At 38.3% G+C, this 26,534-nt stretch overlaps 2 protein-coding genes across 6 annotated transcripts; one reads left to right on the forward strand and one right to left on the reverse strand.

Annotated features, from left to right (window-relative positions):
• Positions 1-1,908: 1,908 nt before the first annotated feature.
• PUS7L (pseudouridine synthase 7 like) lies at positions 1,909-13,562 on the reverse strand. Its single transcript, XM_064701808.1, is given in 10 exon segments — positions 1,909-2,945; positions 3,522-3,575; positions 5,199-5,476; positions 6,836-6,917; positions 8,352-8,450; positions 10,112-10,307; positions 11,524-11,683; positions 12,338-13,243; positions 13,246-13,397; positions 13,399-13,562. Coding segments are annotated over 10 exon segments (2,316 nt in total). The 5' UTR covers positions 13,464-13,562; the 3' UTR covers positions 1,909-2,621.
• On the forward strand, positions 13,066-26,085 carry IRAK4 (interleukin 1 receptor associated kinase 4). 5 transcript variants are annotated; one of them, XM_064701810.1, is made up of 12 exons: positions 13,066-13,193; positions 13,895-14,064; positions 15,071-15,216; positions 15,537-15,734; positions 16,471-16,631; positions 17,301-17,365; positions 17,599-17,713; positions 19,760-19,869; positions 22,746-22,929; positions 23,614-23,676; positions 24,333-24,491; positions 24,597-26,085. In XM_064701810.1, the coding sequence occupies exons 2-12, from the start codon at positions 13,904-13,906 to the stop codon at positions 24,627-24,629; spliced, it is 1,395 nt and encodes a 464-aa protein (XP_064557880.1). In that variant the 5' UTR covers positions 13,066-13,193; positions 13,895-13,903; the 3' UTR covers positions 24,630-26,085. The 5 variants fall into 5 exon arrangements, with proteins under 5 accessions (XP_064557880.1, XP_064557879.1, XP_064557881.1 ...); XM_064701809.1 differs by lacking the exon at positions 13,066-13,193 and adding an exon at positions 13,693-13,760; XM_064701813.1 differs by lacking the exon at positions 13,066-13,193 and adding an exon at positions 14,201-14,302 and having other exon boundaries at positions 13,946-14,064.
• The last annotated feature ends 449 nt before the right edge of the window (positions 26,086-26,534 follow it).

The following is a 26,534-nucleotide window of genomic DNA, read 5'->3' on the forward strand; positions in this document are numbered from 1 at the left end:
GGATCAAATTCTGGATTACTGACACAGACTTACAGAGTAATCCTCTTTTTTAAGGTATAGAATTATCTGTATCCTTCACTGCTGCACAGTTTTATACACACATTGAAATTATGTGAGCTTTATTTCTATTTTTTCTATTCCTATAATTCTCAAGCTTGGGAAATTTATCATAAGTTGTTAGCATAATCTGAAAAATTATGCAATCATTTTATCAACTGATGTAATAAAGACAAATCAATTTATAGGATTGATTCTTGCTCAGTAAAAATGAGTATACTTTCCTACTTTAAGTTATACTGCCATCTACAGGTAATCCAGGTTGGAGGAGACCTCTAGTTTAGCTGCCTCCACAAAACAATAATAAAAAGGGAAAAAGTATCTGATGCTCAATGCAATTGCTCACTACCCTCTGTTTGATGCCAGACCTCCCCTCAGCAGAACCCAGATCACCTCCTCTTCCAAGTAACTCCCCCAGTTTATACACTGGGCATGATGTTCTATGGTCTGGAATATCCCGTTGGTCAGTTGAGGTCACCTGCCCCAGTTATGCTTTCTCCCAGTTTCCTTTGTGTACCTCCTCACAGTACACAAAGAGCAGAGCACGAGACAAGAAAAAAGTCCTTGACTCAGGATAGTTAACTTAGCAAAAAGACCAAAATATCAGTGTTACCAACACCGTTCTCATTCTGAATGCAAAACACAGCACTGTAACAGCTACTGTGAAGAAGTTAACTCTACCCTAGCTGAAACTAGGGCAGTTGCTAAGAGCTTTATTTGGTCCTACAAACCTCCTCAGATGGAGGCTGCACAGCCTCTGGGGAACATGTTCCACTACCTGACTGTCCTCACAGGTAAAAAGTTCTTCCTTTTAACCATTGTAAATGTCATTTCAATTTAGGCTCATTGTCTCTTGTTCTCCTGCCACACTCACTATGAAGAGCCTGGCTCCACCTTATTGCTAATCTCCTCATAGGTGCTGGTGAGCTGCTGTTGATTCCCCCCAAACTATGTCTTCTCCAAGCTGATGAAGCCCAGTTCCTTCAGCATCTCCTCAAATGACAAGGGCTCCAGTGCCCTAATAGCTCAGAGGCTCTTTGCTGAACTTGGAACTGTTCTTGTACATTTTTCTAGTGCTAGGGACCAAAATGGAATGTAAAAGTTAAATGTGGTCAAACAACTGCTGGAAATTGGGATGTAATACCTGCCCAAGATCTATTGGTTGTGTCCCTGCTACCCTATTCCAGAAGGCTGTTGCTCGTTCTTGTTGCCAAGGAGCAGAGCTGGACAGGGCCCCTGTTCTGCTGCTCACCATGTCCCTGCAGAGCTGGCAGTGGCACTGGTGCTTCCTTCCCATGGGTAGCACTTCACATTTGTCCTTGTTGAGTGTCACACAGCTCCCATTGGCCTCTTCCTTCTGCATATGTAGGCTGCCCTGAACAACAGCCTGACCCTCCAGAATATCCATTTGTTCCTTTCATTTGGTGTCATCTGCAGATTCAATGAAGGTGAATTCCATCCACTCCTTCAGGCCACTGACAAAGACACAAAGCTTGATGGGTCTAGAAAACACCCCAGTGACATTCACTCCAGGGAGGGTGTGACCCCTTAACTACTACTCCCTGCACCTCATCATCCAATCACATTTTCACTCATCTGGTTGTCCACCTATCAAAACCACAATATCCTAACTTGGTTTCACAAATCCTGTGGTACAGTGGCAAACCGAAAAGATAAATGATGCTTTTTTTGTTCTACCCTTTTTCAAAAATCCACTCATTTTATCACAGTTAACTGCCTTTTTTTACTTAATCAAAAAGAAAATAGAAAAGTTTTTTCTCCAAAGTTGGTTAGTATATTTTTTTGTACTACCATAAGACTTGACAGTAACAGCAGAGCCTGCATCTTGTAAACAATGGTTTTATTATACATGGTTTTGATTTTATTACAAACGTTTTTCCAGTGATGTCAAGTACTCACCTGATCTTGAAGAGCTTACTGAAATAGGCACTCCCAGCTATGCACTACTGAATCCTGAAATGGTCAGCATTAACTTAATTTGGGGCATTTATCAAATGTCTCTGATAATGCAACCGACAACTTGTCGCTGTTGACTCAGGACTTTAACCTTTTAACACTAAGTACCTGAACACAATGAAACACAATATATTCGGGAAACCTTAGTACAACTTTTCAGTTAGAAACTTTTTAGGCTGTAAACTGGTAACATTACTGCTTGAACAGCATTTAGTATAAAAAATATAAAAAAATACTATGAATTATAAGACACACTTGTTTGCTGCAAATACTTTTCCAGGACTTTGCAAGCCACATGCCTGTGCAAAGAGGAAGTTCATGCTGGTTGCCCATGGTTTCTTTAAGTTGTTAGACCTTCCTGGTGCAACAGCTTTACTCCAATGAATTCAATGCATTCAGAGTTTGGAATTATTTTGAAACATTCCAAAGGATTTTGGTAATGCTTTTTTTCCTTATCTGTATGAATCTCAATCTACAATTTTTTCCTGTTTGTGACTTGAACCTGTTATTCTCCATTATGTTTCTGGCATTACATCTAAAATAACAACATTGTACAACATTCCTGCAATCTTTCGTTAAGTAGAATCTTAAAAATCACATTTCATTATTTCTCTCAGACAGACTGTTGCATAACATGAAGGATCAAGGTCAAATGATATATGAAGAGAGACTTTTAAATCATTCAGATGGTCATCCTCAATTTTGATCACTTTTTCACTACTTTCCAAAAAATATGAGAGATTCTTAACATTTTTCAAAATGAGTCTGTAGCATCCAGGTATATTTAGCTGTAATGGAGACACTCTGAATTTGCACAACTCCAGCTCATCCTTAGAAAGTCTTTCACGGTACCATTGTCCAACTTTATTACTGGGATACTTGATACTGTGTCCCACCATCGGAAGAACCACCTTCAAAGAAAAAACCAAACATATTTCAGGTAATGCTCACCCATTCCCCCTTAAATAAATGTGATCATTTAAAATGTGTTAAAACCTTGTGTTTTGGGGCCTGAAATAGTAAACCAGCAGACTCTCTTGTGAAATGAAGCTGTGCATTGGCAGATCTATTGAATGTCATTAAAGCAGAAAAAATAATCAATGTATCCGGATTCCTAAAACAAAGCAGTGTATAGCAGTAAAGACATTCAGTTGCCATATATTCAACTGCCATGCAAGACTTCACAACTATACTTTGAAACCTTCAAAAATTAGAATGTCAACTTATTTTGAAAGTTTTTCCAAGTAGACTGAAATCTTTCCCGAAGTATTCAGCTTCAGGATAAATATTGCCATACTGCAAATGACACTGTACTTACTACCAAGTAAATTTGTTATGAGAGTGGAAATTACTTCACATGTGTTTTCTTCAACGAGCATTCTGGCAGGGACAAAGACTGCACCAGTTAAATTGATCACATTATTTAAAATAAAACATTTTAATCAGATAAAAAGATCAACAACTCAGAATTTTTCATACAGACTTACTTGGTATATAGAATATTTGTTAGCTGATTCTTCTGCAGCAGTGACTACATGAACCTGACAAGACATTTAAGAAGAAAAAAACACCAACTTTTTAAAAAGTAAAATCATATGCTTTATTTTAGGAATTATGCACTGTACTCACAAACTTGCACAGAATATTAAGGTTATTTGACTACTGCAGGGGCAATAAACTCAGGTATGAAAAAATCTTAAGATATGCTTAATTTATATTAATCAGTTTACTGGTAGATGGCATTGCATTAAATATTTACTGATGTCTACCACTATTATTCTTTGAGTCTGAAGTTAACAAATGCCATCTTGTGCTACATCAGCAAATGTAAAAATACAAAAAAAAGTTTTATATTAAGAAGGAATATATCTATATAAAACTCAGTAACTCAATACTGAATTGAATACATCTTTTAATTTTATTTGATCTAATTGTTTCATTAACATTCACTCTCAAAAATACTAGTAAACAAAAATATCAATTGAAACACAAGCTAATCCATAGGGACTGGAGGTAGCCTTTCAAATGCTCTTGCCTTCAAACTTGTAAGAGGTTCACCAAAAGAAATTAATTACATTCTGCTTCTGCACACACCTGCTTGTTCTCTAGGAAACAGTCAATGATTGATCTGATCAGGAGAAAGACAGAATCATAGAATAATCTCGATTGGAAAAGGTTGAATCCAGCTGCAAAACATTGCCAAGTCCACCACTAAACCCTCATCACAGACCTGTAGGGATGGTGCCTCAACCCCTTCTCTGGGCAGCCTGTTCCAGTGTTTGATAACCCTTTTGGTGAAGAATATTTTCTAATACACAATCTAAATTTTTCTGGCACAACTTGAGGCTATTTGCTCTTGTCCTACCTCTTGTGCTACTTGGCAGCTGTCTTCACAATAAGGTATGCTAACCCTAAAAGAGAGAGCATCTGAAGAGAGCACTTCAGAATGGACTATGGTATGTCAAAACCTGGGATCAGACACTTCACTGCCAGATTCTACTCACTGGCTCACCTCTGGCTCCATGCACAGCTCCCAGGCTGAGCTATGGGCAAGCAGAAGCACTCCCTTGCCTTTTAGTACTTTACCGAGAAGACCGCTGCATTTTTTGAACAGCTGGTACCAGTTTAGACCCAGCACCAGTGAAACTGTGCTAAACACATCTTGCTCTGTAACTGCAATGAGATTATCAGATCAGCCTGAGGCTACCTTTCACCCTGGACTCACACTCAGCATTGTATTTAGGAAAGGCCTGATGTGGAGAGCAAGACTCTTATCTGCACTGACTAGTAATATGGAAACACCCAGAGTCTTCTACTCTGAAGTCTTTCCTCAGTCAGATCCTAAGAGCATTATATACCATGGAGACTAAATTTCCATATGTATCATTTCTGACCTCCTGTTCCTTCCTCTCACTTGAATAAAATGAACAGCCAAAACAGATTAAAGATGCTAATTGTATGTCTAGCTCATAGCTCTATTTATGGTGAAACAAAAAAGAATCCTACATGATTTTTTTTACTTAGTCACAAATATTAAATATGTTAATGAGAGAACCAAAATAAAGTCATTAGAGTTTGTCTGCTTATGTATTTAAGTACATTGAGTTGTTTGGAGTTTTTGTTGTTGGTGTTTTCTTTTACAAGAACTACTTTACAAAACTCACCTTGTCATTCAGGGAATTGCTTTCATCATTTTCTTCCAAGAAGACAAGATCACCCTCAACCACTTTGGAGCCATAAGTCTTCAGCCTGTATGATGCTGCTTCATTCCAAATTTTACTGCAATAAGCATGGACATAGAATATGCGCAAGGAGTGAGGAATGTTGAGCCATCCTTTGGTACAACCTTCATGATTTACACCATAGCGGTTTAAAGCTCGTAGCAACATCTTCTCTCTCACTTTAAATTCTGGCAGCATTACAAGTGTGCCCTTTGCATCTTCTGACATAAACAAAAAGAACTATGTCAGTAATCCCTGATTATTTAAGTATTACCTGACATTTAAAAAGATAAAATAATCAAATATAGAAAAAAAGTGTCAGTCTAATGTCTCCATGCTTTGATTATTTCCTTTCCTTCAATGTGTTGCCTTAGATAAATTTCATCTTGTATGCCTATCAACACAGACCCATGAATTTTATTCTGTTTCATGCAGTATAAGTTAAACTAGCTGTCATTCAGTTATTCAGCCTAGTTCAAACAATTTCTTTTTTAGAAACTTTTTTTATCACTCCAAAGTGTTTTTTTGACCCAGGTAACTGGAAGGAAAAACCAAGCTATAAAAGAACATTAAATCTCTACTTCTCATAATTTCAGAAGATGTATTTCACAGCAGGTAAAAAACATGTCTTTATTTTAAAGGCAAAAATTACACTGGCCTCAGGGAAGTCTGACTCTTAACCAAGATGAAAATGCACTTAATCAGATTTTTACTGCATTATATAAATGCTGTATATTTAAAATTTTACCGGGTTTTTTTTTCATATTACAAGTGATTACCTGATGAAGTCTTTTGCACAAACTTCTGTGTCTGCTTTCAGGAAAAGGCAAGCAGCTGCTTTCAGGGTCCACATCAATTGGAAGTTCCATGCATCATACAGCCATGTACAGAACAGAATCATTTATCTTACACTTTTTTGTGAAACCAAACATGTCTTTGGCTTTTGAAGCTACATATCATAGTTGGTAAGACAATCTACAGTGATAAGCAGGCTAGTAGATGTGGAATATTTGAAAAGAAAAGTATGTTTGAAGTTGAAAGCAACTTCAAATTGTTGAGAAAGTTCGGCTGAATGATATAACCAATAAATATGGCAAACAGAGCAATCTACTCAGCACACTCCTGCCTTTGACCTATTTTGTTGATTTTAGTTCAAGAAAGAAAGAAAGTAGATGTGTTAAGTGCTGAGTATGAGTTGGGTGCCATATTCCTGTACACTTCCTTCACTAGGGAGAAGGAGGTCATTATCCAAAAGCAGACAGATGGAAGGAGGCCAGAACTCCCCTGATAAATCTTGGTCTCTTCCAGCATTATGATATACAGTGTTTGCTTCCATATTTTCTTGTACCTGAAGTACATTCATTTTCCACTATTTTGCACATTTAAGACCTCATCCTCATATAATTTTGAAACATGCAATTCTATTGAGTTGCACATATAAAAATTATAATGAAGTTCATTATAATGAAGTGTAAGTAGCATAAAGCAGTAGGAAAATAAAAAGTATTTCCCTGTGCAGCAACACAGTACCTCACAATATCAACTCTGCATAAATACTTGGACAATTTAAGTGGACATACCAGTTTGAAGAAAGTATCTTTTTGCATTGTTTACAGGATCATCCGTATCTTCGGGTGTGAAAAATAACTTCACAGCTTTCACCTTAAAAGTACAATTTTTTTTCAGTTAAATATGACTATTTATCAGCTAAACAGGTAATCATGCATCCAATTCTGTCTCAACATATTCTGCAAGCTCTCAAAAATAAATCAGTTTTTAGTGTCAAATTCTCCCTTTCCCAGAAGATCTCATGAACCGCAGAACAATGTGTTGTACCCCTTCTCAGATTAAAAAGAGGTTTTAGTCACCCAGAAAATGTAAAACAGTTTTCAAAGCTCTGTGAGAAAACAAGTCACTTTCTTGGTCATCCCATTCAAACTTTTCCACATGAAACTGTCATCATTCTATCCTGAACAGGAAGGTTCCTTCCATCCTGCATGGTTCATGAAAAATTTAGACTGAACACTTTCACAGTTTCATACAGAGGGAAAACTTTTTTAATTTTGTTTTTTAATACTGACCTGTATTAGGTTAGATGACACTGTGACAAGAAAAACACTACAGTAATCTCTGCTGCTTGCAATACTGGAGGAGCTGCTCAATTTGCTAGCACTTCTACCAACCTGTGACACCTGGCTCTTGTCCTCCTCTGCATTGGACTGTGCAAGCACATACTGGCCCATTTTTAATACACACAGTAATTCCTACCTATTTTAAATTAAATTACTAAGTTAAGACTAAGGATTTAAATCATTACTCCTCAGGGACTGGCACCTGGTCCAACTGCTATCTGATGTCAGATACATCAACAGCAACTTTCATGGACTGCCCTCAAATCTTCTCAGAATCAAAACAAGATTAGAAGAAAAGGATATTCTAGTGTCCTTTTGACTTTGTAGTGTCTGATTAGTCTCCTACCTACTTCTTCTATAGTGCCAAACACTATACTACGTACACTGAAAAGTACATTACTCTTATCTTATTAATTGTTACTTAATAAGCTCAGAACTGAGAGTTTGGGAAAGTAGTCAAGGAATAATGGAAAGCAGAAATCTCTTCTATATTTGCAGATAAATTACTGCAGTATTGAAAAAGCAAATCCTCTCTTACAAACTTATGTGACATTTTTAAGAAGTAAACAGACCCCCAGCAGGATAAAGAAGCTCCAGTTCGGAGGTGATCAGGACCATGAATAAACACTGTATGAAGCCTGCTTCTTCAGTGTTCAAATCCTGTATGGAATGCAACCACTTTGCTGCCAAGTGGCATGATGAAAATCCCAATCACATACTGAACTATCACCCCAGAACTATTTAAAGCTTCACTTGCTGTTTAAAAGAAGGTTTTAGTTTCAGTGTGAATATCTTCATGCTTAAGCTGTTATTGAAACTGATCTAGCAATTGCTTCCAGCACACAGGTGGATTTATCTCACAATTGAAACTGTTCACTGAGAAGGTCAACTCCAGTGCTAGATATTGCAACAGCTATATGAAATTCTCTTGACAGTAAATATTCAAATTACAAAATGGAAATACCATTTTTTCATTCAGTAAAGCCAATCCTATTTGATCTGTCTGAACAATTTGTCCTTGTCCAAATCGCTGAGGTCCGTAGTAATTCACAAAACCTTTTGTCTAGAATGAGAAAGGATAAATATGTTACATGCATGAAAGTACTGGGTATGATCAAGACTAGGCAGATAACACACATACATCTATATTTATATCCAAAATGTATAAAACCAGAATCAGAAGTTACATGAAAAGCAAAACTCAAAATTCATTACGATATTTTGGCACTAAAAAGATATCTAAAAAGACAATCAAGTTCTACCATTGTCTTCACATAATTAAAAAGATCCCAGGTAAATGAAACAAAATTATTCCTATATAGCTGATTATTATAATTACAACTATAGGTCAAGTCAAAGTAATTAAGCTTTTTACATGTGTCAGATTATGTTACTCTACTCAAGCAAATGCAGCACAGCTAATGAACAGTAACCATGGGACATTTTTTCTTAAAAACACAAATCTTTTTAACATGAGATAATTTCTGTTATTACTGCAATATAAAGGTCAAAAGTGAACACTTCTGCTAATTGGGATTTTAAATCTCCTGATGAGTTCTAGGTCACATGTGTGAAGAAAAATCACAGTCATGTGACCCAAGGAGAACACCCTTTTCTAGAAAATAGTAAGTATACGTGGAGTAGACAAGTACAAAACGCATATTTGTTTTGCAAATGGTTATTAGGTTCAAATTTTATTATCTTGCTTTGGACACCTATAGGTTCCATACACAATTTTGCTTTCACAGAAGATGAAAAATGCATATTTTGGATAAATATGTATCGGGTATTGTCATTTATCTTCTGACCAGTAAGGTAAATCTAATAAAGCAAGACACATGATCACAGGAATTTGGGTTCATTTTCCAAACAGTAAAAAAAACAAGTCAGATGGAGCAAAGAAAGCAATATAGTACCAGCTGAATGCTTTTCTCAATAATAAAATTATTTTCCAAAATACATGTAATGTATTTTACTTTTGCACAGTGGGTAATTTTCATTCAAGAGTTTATTCCTGGGTGAATCTTCTAAAAGCAATTTATATTATAGTTATTACTTTGAAAGATAGGGCAAGAAAATCAATACTGTAAAAATATCTACAGTTTTTCCCTTCTATTATTTGCTTTTATTTTTCTTGGCGGCTTAAGAATGTCTGATGATTGGAGTTTCCTTCAGGTACTAAGGAAAGCAGAATCAAACTGCATTTCAGAGGAGTCTTCCTTCTCAGAGATGGACATTCCACATATGTTCATACCATGAAAGTTTTTCATCCAAGCCAACCATGCATGTTCCTCACATGACCAAAAAAGGCAACCAGCTGTAATGTGCAGTGAGCATGTGTGTGTGTACAGGTATCCCATACACACCATATGGATGTGTAAGTACATTGTTTCCCCCTCCATCTGCTTCAGTGAGACCCATCCTTTGGTCACCCCAGCTCTGTGCAGCAATGGCTCCTATATCCACACTCATTGTTACTGAATTCCCCTTTTCTTTTGCTGCACCACCCTGGGGTCTCCAGTCTGAAACACAGAACCAATTCACTTCTTGGAAGGCAATTTTACTCCTGATTCCTTAAGTAATGCAGGAAAGACATAAAACTGCAAAGGGCACCAAACTTGGGAAACATTGCCATTATTGTGCTATTACAAGCATTTTCCTTAAACGTACTTTTTATAACAGCAAAGAATTAAAACTCTGTCCATTATCATGAGTCTTTCTTACCTCAACACTTTCCACTGCTTCAGCTATTCTCTCCTTCAAATCTGCAGAGGAGTCATGGCTGTGGTGCTGGAGGTCTCTCACAACTATGTCAAAGTGATTGCCCTTCAGCTGACCAAGCCTGAGGTGCTGCTGTGCTGGACGGATGTTGTATATTTTCATGCCTTTTTTTTCCATTTTATTTCCAATTTCCTTCAACCTAAATAGGTAATTGGGAGACATTATGAACCATCCTCTACTAAAGCTATACAACTTCTAATTAATGTCCTTTTCACCTTTGCACTCATATTGAAAACACTTTAAAAAATAAAATTGAAAACACTTAAAAAACTAAACACTTAAAAAAAATCAATTATTACAAGAAAACAATATCAAATTAAGAGATAGAGGTCTTAAAATTTATAGTTCAGAAGTACTTTTTAAATTACTGGCGTTTTTATGCTGGAAGTAAGCAATTCATGGAACTTTCTCAGAGCACACAGAATTTATTTTTTTTAATCGAAAAACTAGTAATTTTTTTACTCTTACCTCCTCAAAATCTGTTTTTCATTAAAGAGAAAGGAAAAGAAAAGGTAATGTGCTCTAGCAGACTCCAAAACACAATTTCTCTTTCTCCATCAGCCTTAACAAAAACACTTTCAGTGCACTGATTCTCTGGGTGTGCTCACACATGCTTGTAATTGGAAACACAGCTGACAGTTCAAATATTTACTCTTTAAAATATCCACTCAATCTCTTTGTTCTTATGTGTAAATAAGAGTCATTCAAATATGTGGAGGGATAGAATGTAAGAAAATAAAGGGAGGGCAAAGCTAGTCTCACACCTGAGGAGTTGCAGCTGCACCAATCACCAAAGATCAGGAACATGCCTGCCCTTAACAGGCCACAGCTGTGTCCTATAAGGATGAGTGCTACAAAAGAGTTGGTTAGCTGAGTGAGGAGAGAGATAGAGATTGTTGGCTGTGCTGTGAGGAGCTGACCATGAGAAATCACCAAGAAGGTATGGGAACTTTTGTAATAAGATGACAACACAAATCAAAGGAAAATTCCAGTATAAGAGCTTGAATCCTAATCAATGTTTTAATAACATCATAAACTGTTCATTTATAAAAAAATATTTTTCTTGCTGTGTGGATGCATTTACCTATTTTTCTTCATCATTTCAACACTCATGCCAAGTTTTGCTAATTATCTCTTGGACAACTGGCCTTACAGTCCAGTTTGCAGTGGAGTTTTGCCATTGACTTGAATGCTAAATTGCGTTTAGCCACAAAAGATTAAAGCCGTTTCCACTGTGCTCTATATAGGCAAGGGGAAGACACATCAGTAACAACATTTCAAGGGATTCTACCATGTTGATATTTATTAACACCAAAAACTACATGGTAAATTGCTTGCACCCAAATTTTAAGTACCTCTCAGGAGTCACCTTCTTCACCACCATAGGCTGCAAAGTGATAGCCTTCTTATCTTTGATGCCAGTGTAACTGAAGTCTGAAGGAAGAACATCAAGCTCAGCTGCCAGCAAGCCGATTGCTTCTAGTGTTTCTAGGTTTTCTTTCTGAAGGGTGAAAGCTGAAACAATCATCTCAGAATTATTAGAAACTTGCCTTTATGTTTCAATCTTCTGCCATGACAGATGGGCAGGTTCTGCCCCTTGAACTGTAACAGCATGGAAACTGTAAAGAAACTGCCCTCCTACCCCACCAATCTAAATCAAATGGGGCTTTTACAGCACAGAAGGAAAAAAATAAAAATGGTACACAAAACTCAGACCAAAAACCCTGATGCCTTTAAAAATAGTACCTCATAAAATGCAACACAATTCAACAGACATGCATGGATGTATTGCAGGAAACATTCTCCGTATCAGAGAATGCTTCGAAGAATGAGATCATAAGTCAAATTTGACCTTACTAACTTGTTCAGTATCTAGATGCACCTCCTAAAAGACCACAATTATTTTCAAGGGAAAGCTATCACCCTGGGAATGCCACAGAATGAGTGGCTACAATCAAAAGAACTGTAACCATTATCAGCGAGCAGGGACGCCAAATCCCTGCAGTAACTTGATTCCTCCATTTCATTCTCCAAGGATGTAACACCAGTGCACTGATAATGATTTATTTCAACATAAACAGTGACCTGACAGTATAAAAATTATCCTGAGTATCAGTCTTACCTACAGATCACTATAATACCTGTCATCTTCACTAAAAATGTATTTACCTGTATAAACATCTTGCTTCTCCTGAAAGCCACCAGCACACCTTTTTCTGGACCCACTTTTTTCTCGAAACCGTACCATTATTGATGTACTTGGCTGATCACTGACATCTGTCACGGTAAAAGATTTTGTTTCTAAAAGCTTTCCAAATTTTCTATTGATAAAGTGGTGAACTGTTTTTCTGTGCTCTTTGTTTCCATCAGCCTCAAAGGAAAACGTAGAATTTTCTAGCTTTGCATCTAAAAATTTAAAGAAACCACTTGTTTCCTTTTCAGTCACTAATTGACAAAGTTCTTTATAATCAGGATTCCCTTTTACAATCATTTCGTTGTCTTTTGTAAGAGTGACTAGAAAGGGGAATTTCTGCCTAACAGCACTGTGTAAATCAGCCCGAATTTTCTTGTCCAGCCTCGGTCCTAGCGAGAACTCCCTAGCAGCAGCATCCGCGCTGTTTCCCGAGTGCCACGCATCCTTCACATCGCAGGCAAACTTGTGGAGCAGCCCGCTCACGGGCTCGCCGAGCAAGGATTCCAACACTGGGGCTTCCCCGAGGCCGGGCTGCAGCTCGGGCTCTCCCTCACGCCCGGTTTTGCCCGGGAGTGCAGCACAGCCGCCTCCCGCCCGGCCTGGGCCCTGCCCCGCAGCTCTGGGAGCAGAATCCCGGGGGCACCCGGGGGGCTCCGTCCTCCGTCTTTTGGGCTCCCGCGGACACGGGCTGCTCTGTGCCGCTTCGCTGCTCTTCGGGAGCAATTCAGCTCGGGAGTCCCCGAGGAAGAGCTCGGGCACCTCGAGCTCCGTCACTACGAAGTCCCCGGGCGCGTTTTTGATGGTGCCGCGGAAGCCGGTGTGCTCAGTCAGGTAACTGAAGGAGGGCAGCATGGCCGCGGCCTGCCCTGCGCCCCGCCAGGCCGGACAGGAAAAGGGGAGAGGGGCGGAAGAGCATCAACTGCTACGGAAAGGCTGTTGAAAGGCGGGGAGGGAGGCAGGCAGGGATGGCTGGACGGACGGACGGACGCACGGAGGGAGCGGGGCACGGACAGACACAGCGAGGCGGGAGCGCCGCGCCCCCGAAAGCCGCCACCAGGGGGCGCCACGGCCTCCTCTTCCTCCCCCTCCGCCTCCTCCCATCAGAGGGGCCCAAGGACGTTACCAAGCTCCCCAGGGCCGGGGGGAAAGACAATGAGACAGCGAGCCTCCCCTCCTCGGGTCCGGACATGGGTCGGGCCGGGGGCGGAGCCCCTTTCGGCCGCCTATGGGAGCGCCAGGTGGGAGAGCGCTTCCGCTGTGTCCCCACCGCCCCGGTGACGTCAGCGGCACCGGGGGCTGGGCCCCGCCCCCTTAAAGGGGAAGCTGTACAGGCGGAGGGGAAGCGGCGGTACCGGCCGGTGGGCTTGGGGCCCGGGGGATCGCGGGCGGGCAGCGACGGTGAGGCGTGAGGGGACTCCGGGCGGCACTGCCCCGGCTGCGGGGTGCAGGGGCGCTCCCTGCCGGGAATGGTGGGCGGGGGCCGGGGCGGGCGCTTCCCGGCGAACCGCGAGGGTAACGCTGTGTCCCAGCAGGAGCGGAGGATGGGCGAGCCCGTGACGGATTCCACGCGCGTCCGCTGCCTGAGCTACGGGCTCGTGCGGCGGCTGGCGGAGCTCATCGACCCGCAGGAAGGGTGGAAGAAACTTGCGGTGGATATAACCAACCCGTCCGGGGAAAGCAGATACAGCCAAGTGCACATAAGGTCCTACACCAAAGTCCCGTAACCCAAACTCGTGCATCACCACAAGTACCTTGTTGGTACTTGCCGGCCCCTTACTGTAACTTGCTGCACCTCGTGTGCTGGCGGGCACTTGTGCCTTACACTCCCATTTCCTTAGGGAACGCAAGGTAATTACTTCTACTTGTACTGCAGCTCGGGCTTAAGCAAGCCTCAGAAAATTGACTGAAGAAATTAGGATTAATTAGAACTCCAGACACAGGTATTTTTTGCAATACAGGACGGGCTGCATAACTTTCTGTACGCTAAAGACTAGTAGGCATTGATGTTACGGTGCCCAAGAGACAGCTGCACTGTAACTCCTAACTCACTGCTTCAAGAAAATGGCCAAAAACCTGGGGAGCCCGAGGCCTAAAACTCACAAATTTACTTGAGGAGTAATGCTTGCAGTATTTTACGAGCACCTCATTGCTTGAAGGGCTTGTTGAATCTTTGTTGAAGCTGAGATTTTTACATGCTGTATATATAATTTTGGGTTTCCAGTCTCTTCTAGTAATGGTAGTGTTAAATCTTTGTTTTTCTTTCAGTAATAATATTAAATCAGAATGCTGGATCTCATTTTCTTCTTAATGCCCATCTCAAAATATTCAAGGTGGAGTGTGAATGCTAAATGGATGCAAAACAATTATTTTTGCCATTTCATCTGGGTCTGACTAGCTCTGTGTCTCTGTCTGACATTCTCTTCTGTGTGAGTCCAAGATGCCAATATATTATGGATCCTAGACAGACAGCTGAAGCCATGTATATGTGTATTTCCCATAGTTTTTCCCATATTTAGTGTGCTTTTACCCCAATTTTAAATGTGTTTAGGTTTTTTTGGCTGTGTATTCAGAAAACTCTGATTTTTGCAGTGCATTCAGATTTTTATTTAATGTGGATTATTTTTGTCATTTGCCTTTAATCTCTTTCCCTTTATGCTTCTTGAGATAATTCTTTTTTAAAATACTGATCTTAATATTTATCTTTTAAGGAAATTTGAGGCATTTGTACAAATGGGAAAGAGCCCCACATGTGAATTACTTTATGACTGGGGAACCACAAACTGTACAGTTGCTGATCTTGTGGATCTGCTGATCAGGAATCAGTTCCTAGCACCAGCAAGCCTTTTGCTTCCAGGTAACTGTTACTCTTGCACATTTTCTATTGTGTTCTCAGTTTTCTAAGATGCTAAAGAGCTTCATGCCAACTTGAAAATCAGAAAGGATTAGGTTAAAATAACCCAAAATGAATATATTTTCCACTTTCTATCATTTGTAATAACAGTTTAAGTATGAATTTAAAGTTCCAATAAGAGTGCTGGCGTTTACACATAGTGGCACAATATAACCTGGTGATACTTATGTTTCTCCTAATTTTGAAAAATATTGGCATTAACATTACTTAGTTTTTCTCTGGTTCCTAATGTAGTTAACACTTTTTCTAAATTCCCTTTTCAGAAGCTGTAAGGATGCCACAGGAAGTTACATTACCTCTTTCTTCACAGGAAACCTTGCCTATACATGAGAAACAGTTACCTGTACAAGAAAAAAAGGTGACATCTGTAAAGCCTGCTTTAGCTCAGAGTACTGAGAAGCAGCATTCAGATTCTTCCTACTCAAGTGAAGAAAAAAGCAGCTCACAGTCCAGTAACACAGGTAGACATTTACTTTGGTAGAATTCAGTGCTGTTTTTTTGCTGATCTGTCCTTCCCCCCTTGTGAAATAAATCATAGCAGTTCATAAGAATGATGACTCTATTCTTGTCATGGTGCATCTGTGAGAAACAGCATCTTGCCAATAAATCACCTGCTTTGAGGGAAAACTTAACTGTTGATTAAATTGCAATTTCTTTTTTTGCCACACATAATCCTGTTGTACTTTTCCAATACTTATTTTATAGACTGTTCAGCATCTCATGCTTTGAAACTAGATTTTGTATGTCAGAAATTACTAAGAATGCTGGAGAAAAGATGACTGAAGAAAAGATTTTCAGAAAGTATGTGGTTGGTCTGTTGTTTCCTAAAGGTTCACTTTTGGGTTGCTGCCAGGAGCATGATGTAACCTTGGTGTATTTTTTGTATATAAGCCACTGTGGCTCTCTCTGTGATCTGCTACACATTTAATTCCTGCTACCTGTATTGCAAGTATGAATCAAAAATGCAATCAGATGTGTGCTACAGTGTTAGTTGTGAAGAAAATGTTGCATAGGTAATTGTATGTGTTTATCTGCCTTCCTTTTGTGTTTCTGGTATCTTCATCACAGAGCTGGAAGTAGGGCTCCGCTGGGTCAGGTTTTGTGCAGTAGCAAGTTTTTGTTTTAAGAGAACTGAAACAGAAAACCTTGTTCCTTAAGTGAAAACACAGTTTTGTGCTAAATGTCAATGTCTTTCAGATTTCCAGAATTTTTTGTTTCATGACTTGGAAAGCATTACAAATAATTTTGATGTGCGACCAGAATCAGCTGGAGGTAATAAACTGGGAGAAGGTGGCTTTGGCATTGTGTTCAAAGGCTACATCAATGGCAAAAACGTGGCTGTGAAGAAGCTCATTGCTGTGAGTTGTCCTGGGGATCTTTCATTTTAATGACTGTGTACTTTATCAAATAGACTTGTTTATCTTGTTTATTGTGAAAAGCATGGAATGATAGATTTCCAAAAGTTGTCACTGTCCTACGCATTAGTTGGCTTAAGAAACTTACCCTTAGTCCCATCAGTGTTGCAAGTCAGCACAGTCACAGGAGCTAATTCTTGCCTTCTCTGTAGCTCTCCTTTGAGGGGCTAAGCGAGTTGTTGGGAAGAGCAGAGTGTTTCCCCAGTTGTTATTCCCTCACCCTCAAGAAGTGCCAGAAGAGAAAGGGTCCTAAGGTGGTTTCCATTTCAGATTACAATCGCTGAGATTCACAAGCTAAATTGTCACAGAATTTTAGTCTTCATAATCATTGTTTTGTGTGAATATTGAATTTTTAATTAAGTACTATTGGGGTGTAACTGCAATGAAGGGAATAAGTTGTTGATTGCTGAAACTGGATCAATTTTTCCAGTTATACAATGGTCCAAGGAATTTAAAGTGACAATCTGATACTTATTTTTGAACTTAGTAAAAGGTGTATTGTGAAAAGTTAACTAAGAAAGGCATACAATTCTTTTTGTTGTTTATCTTAATGAACAGCTGTGCGTTTTATTATGAACCAATGATGTTAATGTCAAATACTTGTTTTTATAGATGGTCGATGTTAGTGTTCAGGACTTAAAACAGCAGTTTGAACAAGAAATAAACATAATGGCAAAGTGAGTATGTCATTACACAATTTTTGTCTTTCTAACATAACGATTTGCATGTTAACTGAAAATGTTTCTTGTACACAATCACATTTTGTTTGTTTTAAAACATCACCACACAAACCTGGCTTTATGCAGTAGAGGTGAAACAAGTCGTTGGGAATCCAGTTCCCCGTGCCTTGTGTTTTCCTCAATATTGAAAGTCTCTCAGAGCACATGTGAACAGATTTTTTTTTGTATAGGTGTCAGCATGAAAATTTAGTAGAATTGCTTGGTTTCTCAAGTGATGGTGCTCAGCCATGTCTGGTGTATGAATACATGCCCAACGGTTCATTGCTTGACAGACTTGCTTGTCTGGTAAGTGAATTTTTTTCTAGCTTCCAATTGCCTTACTTTGCTAAAGTACAAGAATCTGTGGAATGTCTTTTAAATGGAACTGAACTGTGATGGCCAGATGATGTTTTACTACTTTCTTATTGTTTTCTAATAACAAGTATTCCAATAAGATTTTACACAAACATTTTAGATAAAGTCAAGTCAGGCTGTCAGTGCAATGTCATGTACTGGTATCTCAAGCATCACAGAGGCTTGCACTGACTGTGCCTGTGTGAGGCAGTGCAGGGTGTGCTGCAGTCTTGTTCCCAGTTCTTATGTTGGTATGTTCTCTGCTGGTCCCTGAGATTCTGTGAAACTGACCTTGTTCATTGTCCTTGTGATAGTGGTTATAATACAGTGCTCATAGTCTGCTTATCTCTTTCTGAAGTAAAGAGATAAGAAATTTAAAGTAAAGTAAATGTAAGTAAGTAAATGTAAATTTCAGTTAAAAAAACTATTATTTTGTATAAATGCTTATGATTTAATCAAATGGTGTATGTTCTAGCCTTGGCCTTATGTAAATAACAAGTTGCTTTGGTTTGGTGAGGCAACTCTGTTTATCAAGGACACACAGTCCAATAGTAAGCCAGACTTAGGGTAGTAGATTAGTGTCTGTGTTAATTTGTTGAAGGAGTTCAAAAAAATCTGCTCAATATTAAGCAATTGCAGCTTCTGAGATTGTAATCTGGTGAACATTTTACATTGATGCTACTTTAACCATTCATGTCCTCAGACCTAAGATCTTGGGCTTGCTTTTTTCTTCTGCACTGATAATCTGGTTGTACTGGTTCAAGCATCTATTAGTTGGAGAAAGATTTGGATTAGGGAACTGATCAGGCTGGTAAAATAATAATTGGTGAAAAAATATTTAGTTTTCATTTGGAGACATTTCCTTTGTAGGGCTGCACAAATACTTCTGCTCCAGTGGGGAAAACATGGTGCTATGATGAGAATGAATGGCAGTGCTTGAGGAAGGAACTAGTTCTGTTAGCAATGCTGCCTCAGTTTACATTTATTTGCTTGCATGTACTGCTACAGGTGCAGTATTTTTTTAGTTGAGTCAGTGCAGAAGAGAGACTGTCTTACCTAAGGACAGTGCAAGTTTATCTGTTAAATGAGCAGCACTTAACAAGGATGTATATGAAAATGGTCATCAGTGTAACTAGCTGTTATCATCAAGGGAGCTTTAAAGATTGGGGAAAATTGAAAGCTAAAGGAGAAATAAATATCTCATCCTTTACAAGAGGACAAATTTATGGCATAAATCAAGGGATCTAAATCAGAATCTATAAATTAGAAAGAATCTTTTTCTAATAAGATCAGAGAGGTGAGTAACGTATTTACTTGAACATCTGTTCTTGCTGATAATCTAATTTTATGACTTCACTGGATGTGTTTGATGCACGGACTCTTGCTTGTATCATCTTTGTGTCTGGATGTTGAGCAGGCAAGGGAGGTGGTAGAATGGGGAGATACTGTAATCCACTTCCCTTGGTCACTGACAACATTTTTGATTACTGGTTTTTAAATGTAGATGTCCTTACTTCTGAGGTTTAATTAGTAGCATGAATAAAGCTATACTCTCAAAAAATCCAAAAATCCTGGAAGACTGGCTTCTTGTTGTTAGTAAAAAACAGTGGATTGCTTTGAATTAGTTGCTTTGGGTTGAAGGCTCTGGTATCAGTGCCAGTACAAAGTGAGAGCTGCAGTAGATACAGATAGGTCTTTGCAGAGCAGCTGACCTTGGAGAGTCAGGGTCAAGCATTAACCAAGAACATTTTTTGCAACTGACAACTTAATCTAAGGCAAAATGCAGGGAAAAAAATGTAATGTGACAAAGGCATGCATTTCTGCCCAAATCAATTAAGAAATGTATGCTGGTAGTGTTTTTAATCATCTACTTGAACACAACAAAACATAGCAAGAAGTTGCTTTTGGGTTGTGGGGGTTTTGTATGTTTGTTTTGGTTTATGTGAGTGTATATATATTTTTCAGATTTTTACTTGCCTTTCTCTCTTCTTAATAAAGGATGAAACTCCACCAATTCCTTGGAATATGAGGTGTAAAATTGTTCAAGGTACAGCAAATGGCATCAACTTTTTGCATGAAAATAATCACATTCACAGAGATATTAAAAGGTAAAACCTGCAGACTATGCCTGGCTACATTTTCACATTTTCATTTTTCTTTTTCATCTTTCCCCTGTTAAAGTAATTTTAGAGAGAACAAACTGCAAAAAGCATTACTTCAGTCAAGGGTACAATCTTCTGCAAGTGACATCCATCTCCACAATCTTGTCTGTGCCACAAGGGCATGACTAGTACAGATTTCTAAAGATAATTATGGGGCTAGTAGCATAGAATTGCTTAGGGTGGAGAAGACCTTTAAAATTATCAAGTCCAACTGTTAATCTAGCACTGCCATGTCCACTGCCAAGCCGTGTCCCCAGGTGCCTGCATCTAGATGTCATTTAAATATCTCCAGGGCTGGTGATTCCACCACTCTCCTGGGCAGCCTCTTTCACTGCTTCACTTGGTGAAGAAATTTTTCCTAACAGCAAATTTAAACCTCCTGTGGCACAAATTGAGGCCATTTCCTCTTGTCCTATTGTTTGCTGCTTGGGAAAGGAGACTGACCCTTCCCCACCTGGCTCCAGCCTCCACCTGGCTCCAGCCTCCTTTCAGACAGTTATTGCAATAAGGTCTTCCCTGAGGCTCCTTTTCTGCCAGCTCCCTTCGCTGCTGGACAGCTTTCCAACCATGAGGTTTTGCATTGTAATTGTAATTGTGTTATATTATGTAAATTGTAATTTGTATTTTAAATTGTATCTGTTACTTTCAAATAGTTATTTGAGTGCCATGAGAACACACAAAGTTCTGTTCTTTAACTGGTTCTGGTGAAGCTGCTGTTGAAGAACAATTAATTTTTAAATAGGGAATTTTTCAGATAAAAACACTTTTTTTTTGTTTTTGTAGATCACTTCTTCAGTGTGTCTCCTTTGATTTACCCCTATTTTTAATGAATACAGTAAAATTACTTCAGTCAGGTTCATGAAGTTCAGGGTTCTTCAGTGATAATGAATGGTCATTGTTTGTTATACCAGAGTTTTTTCCTATGGACATCAGAACTCGGAATAGGTAGGGGATTTGTTGTAGAGTTTGGCTGGCTTTTTCTGGTATTTTCATTGTTGTTGTTTTGTTACTGCTACAGTTGACTATGTTGGTTTTCTTAAAAAAGAGGCCCAAATCTTTGAAGAGAAGCCCCAAATGCCTTCCTCTCTGTGATGGTTAAGAAGGAACGACTGACTGCGTGTTACAGATGAATGTTTCAGTAGCTTTCTGGCTTCTGGCACCTCTGCTAAATACAGGCAAATTCAGTTTTGTGACCTTTCAGCTTGGAGGAACAAGCATTTGCTTCAGCTATCTCATGTATGTGCTTGCTGCTTTGACAGTCTGTTTCTTCTTTCTTCCCTGCTTAAGCCTCTGGAGAAGTGTAATGACTGCAAGGGATGCACTTCTTTACCTTGCGCTGCCTCTGCCCTTCTAACTGCTGTGAGTTGATCATGTTGGAGAATTGGGTTTGGGTTTTTTTTTGTTTGAATAACATTTTGTAACTTGTGTGAGTAGTTCAATACATTTGACTGGTACTATTAATAGTGCTGCCACTCCCAGATAACATTTAGATGAAGAGACATCTAAGATGACTTCAGTCTTCATTTTGCTGTGATGTGTAGAGCATTCATAAACACACAGGCATTAGAACAGCTCCTCTAGGCTAGAGGGGACAAGATTTAATGGGTATTCTCACAGTTGTTTTTTGGGTTGGTTATGCCCAGGAAATAGTTCTGTTCTCTTTTAAAGCTTGAAAGTTGCAGTAAAACTTGCATTTATTGTGCTTTTTGTGGTGTACCCAAAAAAATGACCACTCTTTGGACTGGACTCAAGTTGATAAGAAAGAAGCTGAGATTTATGAAGTTGTGATCTTGTTCTCTTGGTGGATGATGCCTTTTGTAGTGGTCATTATTTACAGAAGCTCTCACATCAAGTGATCCATTGTAACTTACAGCTGTGTTAATTGTGTTCGGGTTGGGTGAACAGGAAGGGGAAGTTAGCAGTATAACTTTCCAGCAAGTGTTATATGTTATATCAGGCATTGTGGATTTCTTACAGTCCCATTAAAGGGATCAGAAAATGAGGATTTCATGAATATTAAATCAAGCTATTTTAAAATGGTTTTAAGTGGTACAAGTTTAAAACCCAGTAGATTTCTGCTGTAATTCATCCCACTGAGCATTTTATGAAAGCGTTAAGGACTTTGAGATGAGCCTCATTTGCCAGGGTTGCCTTTTTTTAAGGAAAGTAAAAGCTGGAGGTCAAGTGAAAACATGGCACATAGAATATTCTAGCAGTAATAAGTTTTCTAGTTTTCTTTCAAGACAAGAGTATTATTCATTTAGCACATGAATTTGTCATGGTTGACTTGGTATTAGATAATAGGTATAAAACTCCTGCTTTTGTTAGTTCTGAGCAGAGATTTAGACTGTAAGAATTAAACTGTGATCCAATAGAAGTTGATCAGAGCTAATTATTCTCTATTGTCTCTCTTAAAGCCAAACCATAAATATAACATAATTGGTCTGTTAAAAGAAAGTTTTGTATTTCTAAGGTTTGGGGGTAGGGGGAGTGTCTAGGTTTTTTTCCTTGTGTTTTGTTGTCCTGCCTTTTATTTTTTTATGCATGCACACACAAGAAAAACATAGATGGATCTTGCAGTCAGTTCTTCATTTGTTTAGAGGAATGAATTTTGAAATTGAACAATTTCCAGCAAAACTAAATTTACATAACTTGTTTTATGAATAATATATAAATATCTTAGTTTTCAAGATAGTCAAAATAGCAGTTTACATAGCAGGTTATTAAAGAATTATTAATCTGTCATAAAACCTATTTACTGTAATGTTCAGAAAACTCTCTTGTTTTTTTTTGTTTCTTCCCTTACCTCCCCTCTCCACCAGTGCAAATATCTTATTAACTGATACATACGTACCCAAAATTTCTGACTTTGGCCTTGCAAGAGCATCTGTAACATTCACACAGACAATCATGACTGAAAGAATTGTTGGAACAGCAGCCTATATGGCCCCTGAAGCTCTGCGAGGAGAGATAACCCCTAAATCTGATATCTTCAGTTTTGGAGTAGTAAGTAGAATGTGGGAAGCAGTATACGACTTCTGTTGTAAAAGATAAAAGCACACAAAATCAAGAGAATCTGAAATGAAATTATTACTCTGGTCTATAATTTTTCTTAAGATAGATATTTTCCTAAGATAGTGTTTCTAAACTTTGTGTTAAAATCATTTGAATATGTTGATTTGCTATGTGAAAGACCAGAGTAAAATAATATTGCAGGTTCTAGCTAAATGTGGTTTGAAGTAGTGTGGAACGTGGTTTTTCCTTGCGTGGTGTTGCACAAACGTGTAACTCAGGCTGAAAAAGAAAATTTTAAATAATGTTCAAAAATTATTGTGTTTTACTATATTCAACACCAAAAATACAATGTCCATGTTATATTTGCCTTAGAGCAAATGTGAAAAAATTCCAAACTATCTCTGAATAGTTTGGAAATCCTTCAGTCTTGCTGTGAAGGAACATGATTTAGGCTGAGAATAACTTGTGTTGAATTTGTAAGCCACACTGCTATTAACAGTTAATGAAAATAAAGATAAGAACAAAACCAATGAATTGTATAGGAAATCTTTGGACAAACACAAATCCTGAGGGTATTTGTTGACAGCCTGGAGGTCATGCTCTTTTTTGCAAATCATATATATGCTAAGGATTATTCTGTGCTTTATTTTATCTTCTGATTTTTTTTCCTCCTAGGTCTTACTAGAAATAATAACGGGTCTTCCTCCAGTGGATGAAAACAGGGAGCCACAGTTGCTGGTATGTTCTTCATGTTTTCTCTTTCCCTCCCACTGCTCCAGGATCACTTTTTTGAAATCATAGTCAGTAAAGAGGTTCTGAGAATCAGTGGTTGGTCAGCAATTTCAGACTGACCCCTGCAGAATATCTGCCTCTACTCATTGCCTCTTATTTATTCATTTATGCTTCCTCAAACAGTACGTGTGATTACAGATAACCCACTTCAAGTGTGTTGGAGCTGAGGACTTTTGGACTAAACCAGTCAGATTTAAAATTTGATTTCTGACTAGAAGTTTCCAGCAGATACTGCAGTCACTGAGACTGGAGACAGAAGATTACTTTACACACAGACATTCATTTATAGGAAGAGGCTTTATAAAAGTGATTTAAAAAATTATACAAGTTTAACCTTGGATATTTGTGTATTATTAGGATACTTAGTTGGTTGTGCCTCTTCTCTTACAAAAGAAACAATACTAGAAAACTGAGCCTTGAAGTGGGAGACAGCTAAATCTGTATGATTTGGCTTAAAGAAATTTGCTTTATGATGTTGTGGTAATTAAAATTATATAGAATAAAAATAATAAATTAATAAAAATTTATAGTTTATTTATAGTCTCACATGCTGTTCAGATACTTACAATGTTATCTGCGTGTTGGTTCAAATTCTCTTGTAGTTAAGTATAAAAGATGAAATTGAGGATGAGGAAGCAACTATTGAGGATTATGTTGATGAAAAGATGAGTGACTGGGATGTACCTTCAATTCATAAAATGTATTCAATTGCTGATCGGTGTCTGAATGACAAAAAAACCAGAAGGCCAGACATTAAGATGGTATGTAGTCTTTCAGAAAACAGGCTTATTTTGGGTGAGTGTGTGTGTTTCCCCTGCATATGGTCACACTATCAGTTAATTATATTTCTGTCTGTTCTCTTCCAGGTCCAACAGCAGCTGCAAGAGATAAAAACTTGATAATGTATTTCTTCTGACACACCAGTGTTTCTGTAATGGAGACACCAGTACCAAACATTTAATCTGTATTTAGTGCAACATTATCAGTGATTCTGCTTTCCAGAACTTTCTGGACACATGTAAGGTGAGCTGTTGGCCTGTCAGCAGCTCTTTCACATTTCCTTGGTCACTGGGCCCTTAACATGGGAAAACTTTCTTGTATTAACAAATTGCAGTGCTGGTACATCATCTTCTCCTGTAACTTTTTAAATGCATTTCCATATTACAATCTATTTGAATCTTTTTATTTCCATGTTTAGTATGTCTGCTGCAAAGAAATATGACTGTAACTGGGCGGAATATTTTTTCTGCAAATTGCTTTCTTGATCAGGTTTACTAGGCCTTTGTCTATTGAAGACAAAACCATTTAATAGCTATAATGATATTTAATGTTGTCTTTTTGAGAAATGACAATTACCCAATTTAAACAAGCTTCTACTTAACATTTTAGCTTGAGAGTTGATATTAGAGTGAATGGTCTGGTACTGTTCGTGAATGTGATTATTATCAAAAAGTCTTCCTGGTGTTAGTTCTAGTCAAATAAAGGCTGCAAGACATTTTCTAGGTTGTTTTTTTTATTTCAAGGATTCCCAAGCAAAATAGTTATCTTGCTGTGCAGATGCATTTACACTTGCAAATGCTTTTTTACAGTGAACTCTATGATGACAAACCATTTAATTTTTATTCACAGGAGGACTCTTAGCTACTTTGACTATTTTAGGAGGATTTAATATTTTTAGTACTTTAGGAGAAGATTCCATATGGATTATAAATACAGATGGTTGCTTTTCTTAAAGGGATCAGAATGATGATGTGAAGACCAGTTCTGCATTTTACTTAGTCAAATAATTAAGCTATTTTTAATATAAATATATTTATATTAACTAAATACAAAAATACACTTCTGAAAGTATAAATGGAAAGCTTTTAAAAATAGAAGCATTGACAGATCAAAGCAGACTAAAAATGGAATGAAAGTGCCTAGTAAGATTCCAGATACTTTGGACTAAGTATGAGCATATTACCATTGTAAATGAAAGATGTTTCTTTCATATAAACTCATTTTGCACCTCGTGAACTTTGTTAATAGCTTAGGGATAAGAACATAGTCTGGCCTACAGTTAAATTTGAAATTCTGTGATTATGTGTGACTTCATTCAGGAATATATATTTTGTTGTAGGAAGCATGTGATTTCAATGTGATGATATCATTAGATTTCTGGCTATTTATTCAGTTTGTATTGCCTTTTCAAACTGCTAGCTTAATTTAGAAAAAAGGATCTACCTAATGGCCTCTAGATTTTTTGAGTATAAGTTGTAAAAAACTGTTAACATAGAAAAACCTGCTGCATTATTACTTCTTTCTACTATTAAAACTTTGAGCCTTGAAAATAATCATCATTTTATGTTGCTTGCATTTCTGTTAATAACATTATGGTAACCTCACTGCATGGAAAAAAGCTGTACAGCTCTGAACCTGGAGAAGAAAGCTGCTATAAAGCTAAATTAGAATAAAATCTGCTGAGGCCATTCTTCAGTTTTAAGCATCTCCAGCTGTTATGTGAAGGTCTATTAGATCACACCTGCTTTTTACTGCCCCTGGAGCTGGAATGCAGCCACAGTGTTGTCTGGAAGTGTTTGCTGTAGCAACTCCCTGCTCAGCTCTGGTCGCCTCTGGTAGGGTAGAGCATTTTTGTTCCTACACCAACTGTGATATTCTTCGGTGTGAGGAGAATCTCAGCCACAAGCACAGGAGTTCCTGCTCTGTCATACTTGACCATTACTGTTTGCAGTGCTGCTCACAGCAGTGAGGTTTTGGCAGTAGTTTCCCTTCCTCACTGAAAATGAAGCATGTTAGCTTCTATT

This window comes from Zonotrichia leucophrys, chromosome 1A, assembly GCF_028769735.1.
Source record: "Zonotrichia leucophrys gambelii isolate GWCS_2022_RI chromosome 1A, RI_Zleu_2.0, whole genome shotgun sequence".
Classification (NCBI taxonomy): Eukaryota; Metazoa; Chordata; class Aves; order Passeriformes; family Passerellidae; genus Zonotrichia; species Zonotrichia leucophrys.

Excerpts from the sequence above, each read along its gene's own strand:
- IRAK4 (XM_064701810.1), top strand. The coding sequence starts at position 13,904 with ATGGGCGAGCCCGTGACGGATTCCACGCGCGTCCGCTGCCTGAGCTAC. Across the intron at positions 14,065-15,070 it reads TACAGCCAAGTGCACATAAG|GAAATTTGAGGCATTTGTAC; the intron begins GTCCTACACCAA and ends TTATCTTTTAAG. Across the intron at positions 17,714-19,759 it reads TTGACAGACTTGCTTGTCTG|GATGAAACTCCACCAATTCC; the intron begins GTAAGTGAATTT and ends TTCTTAATAAAG.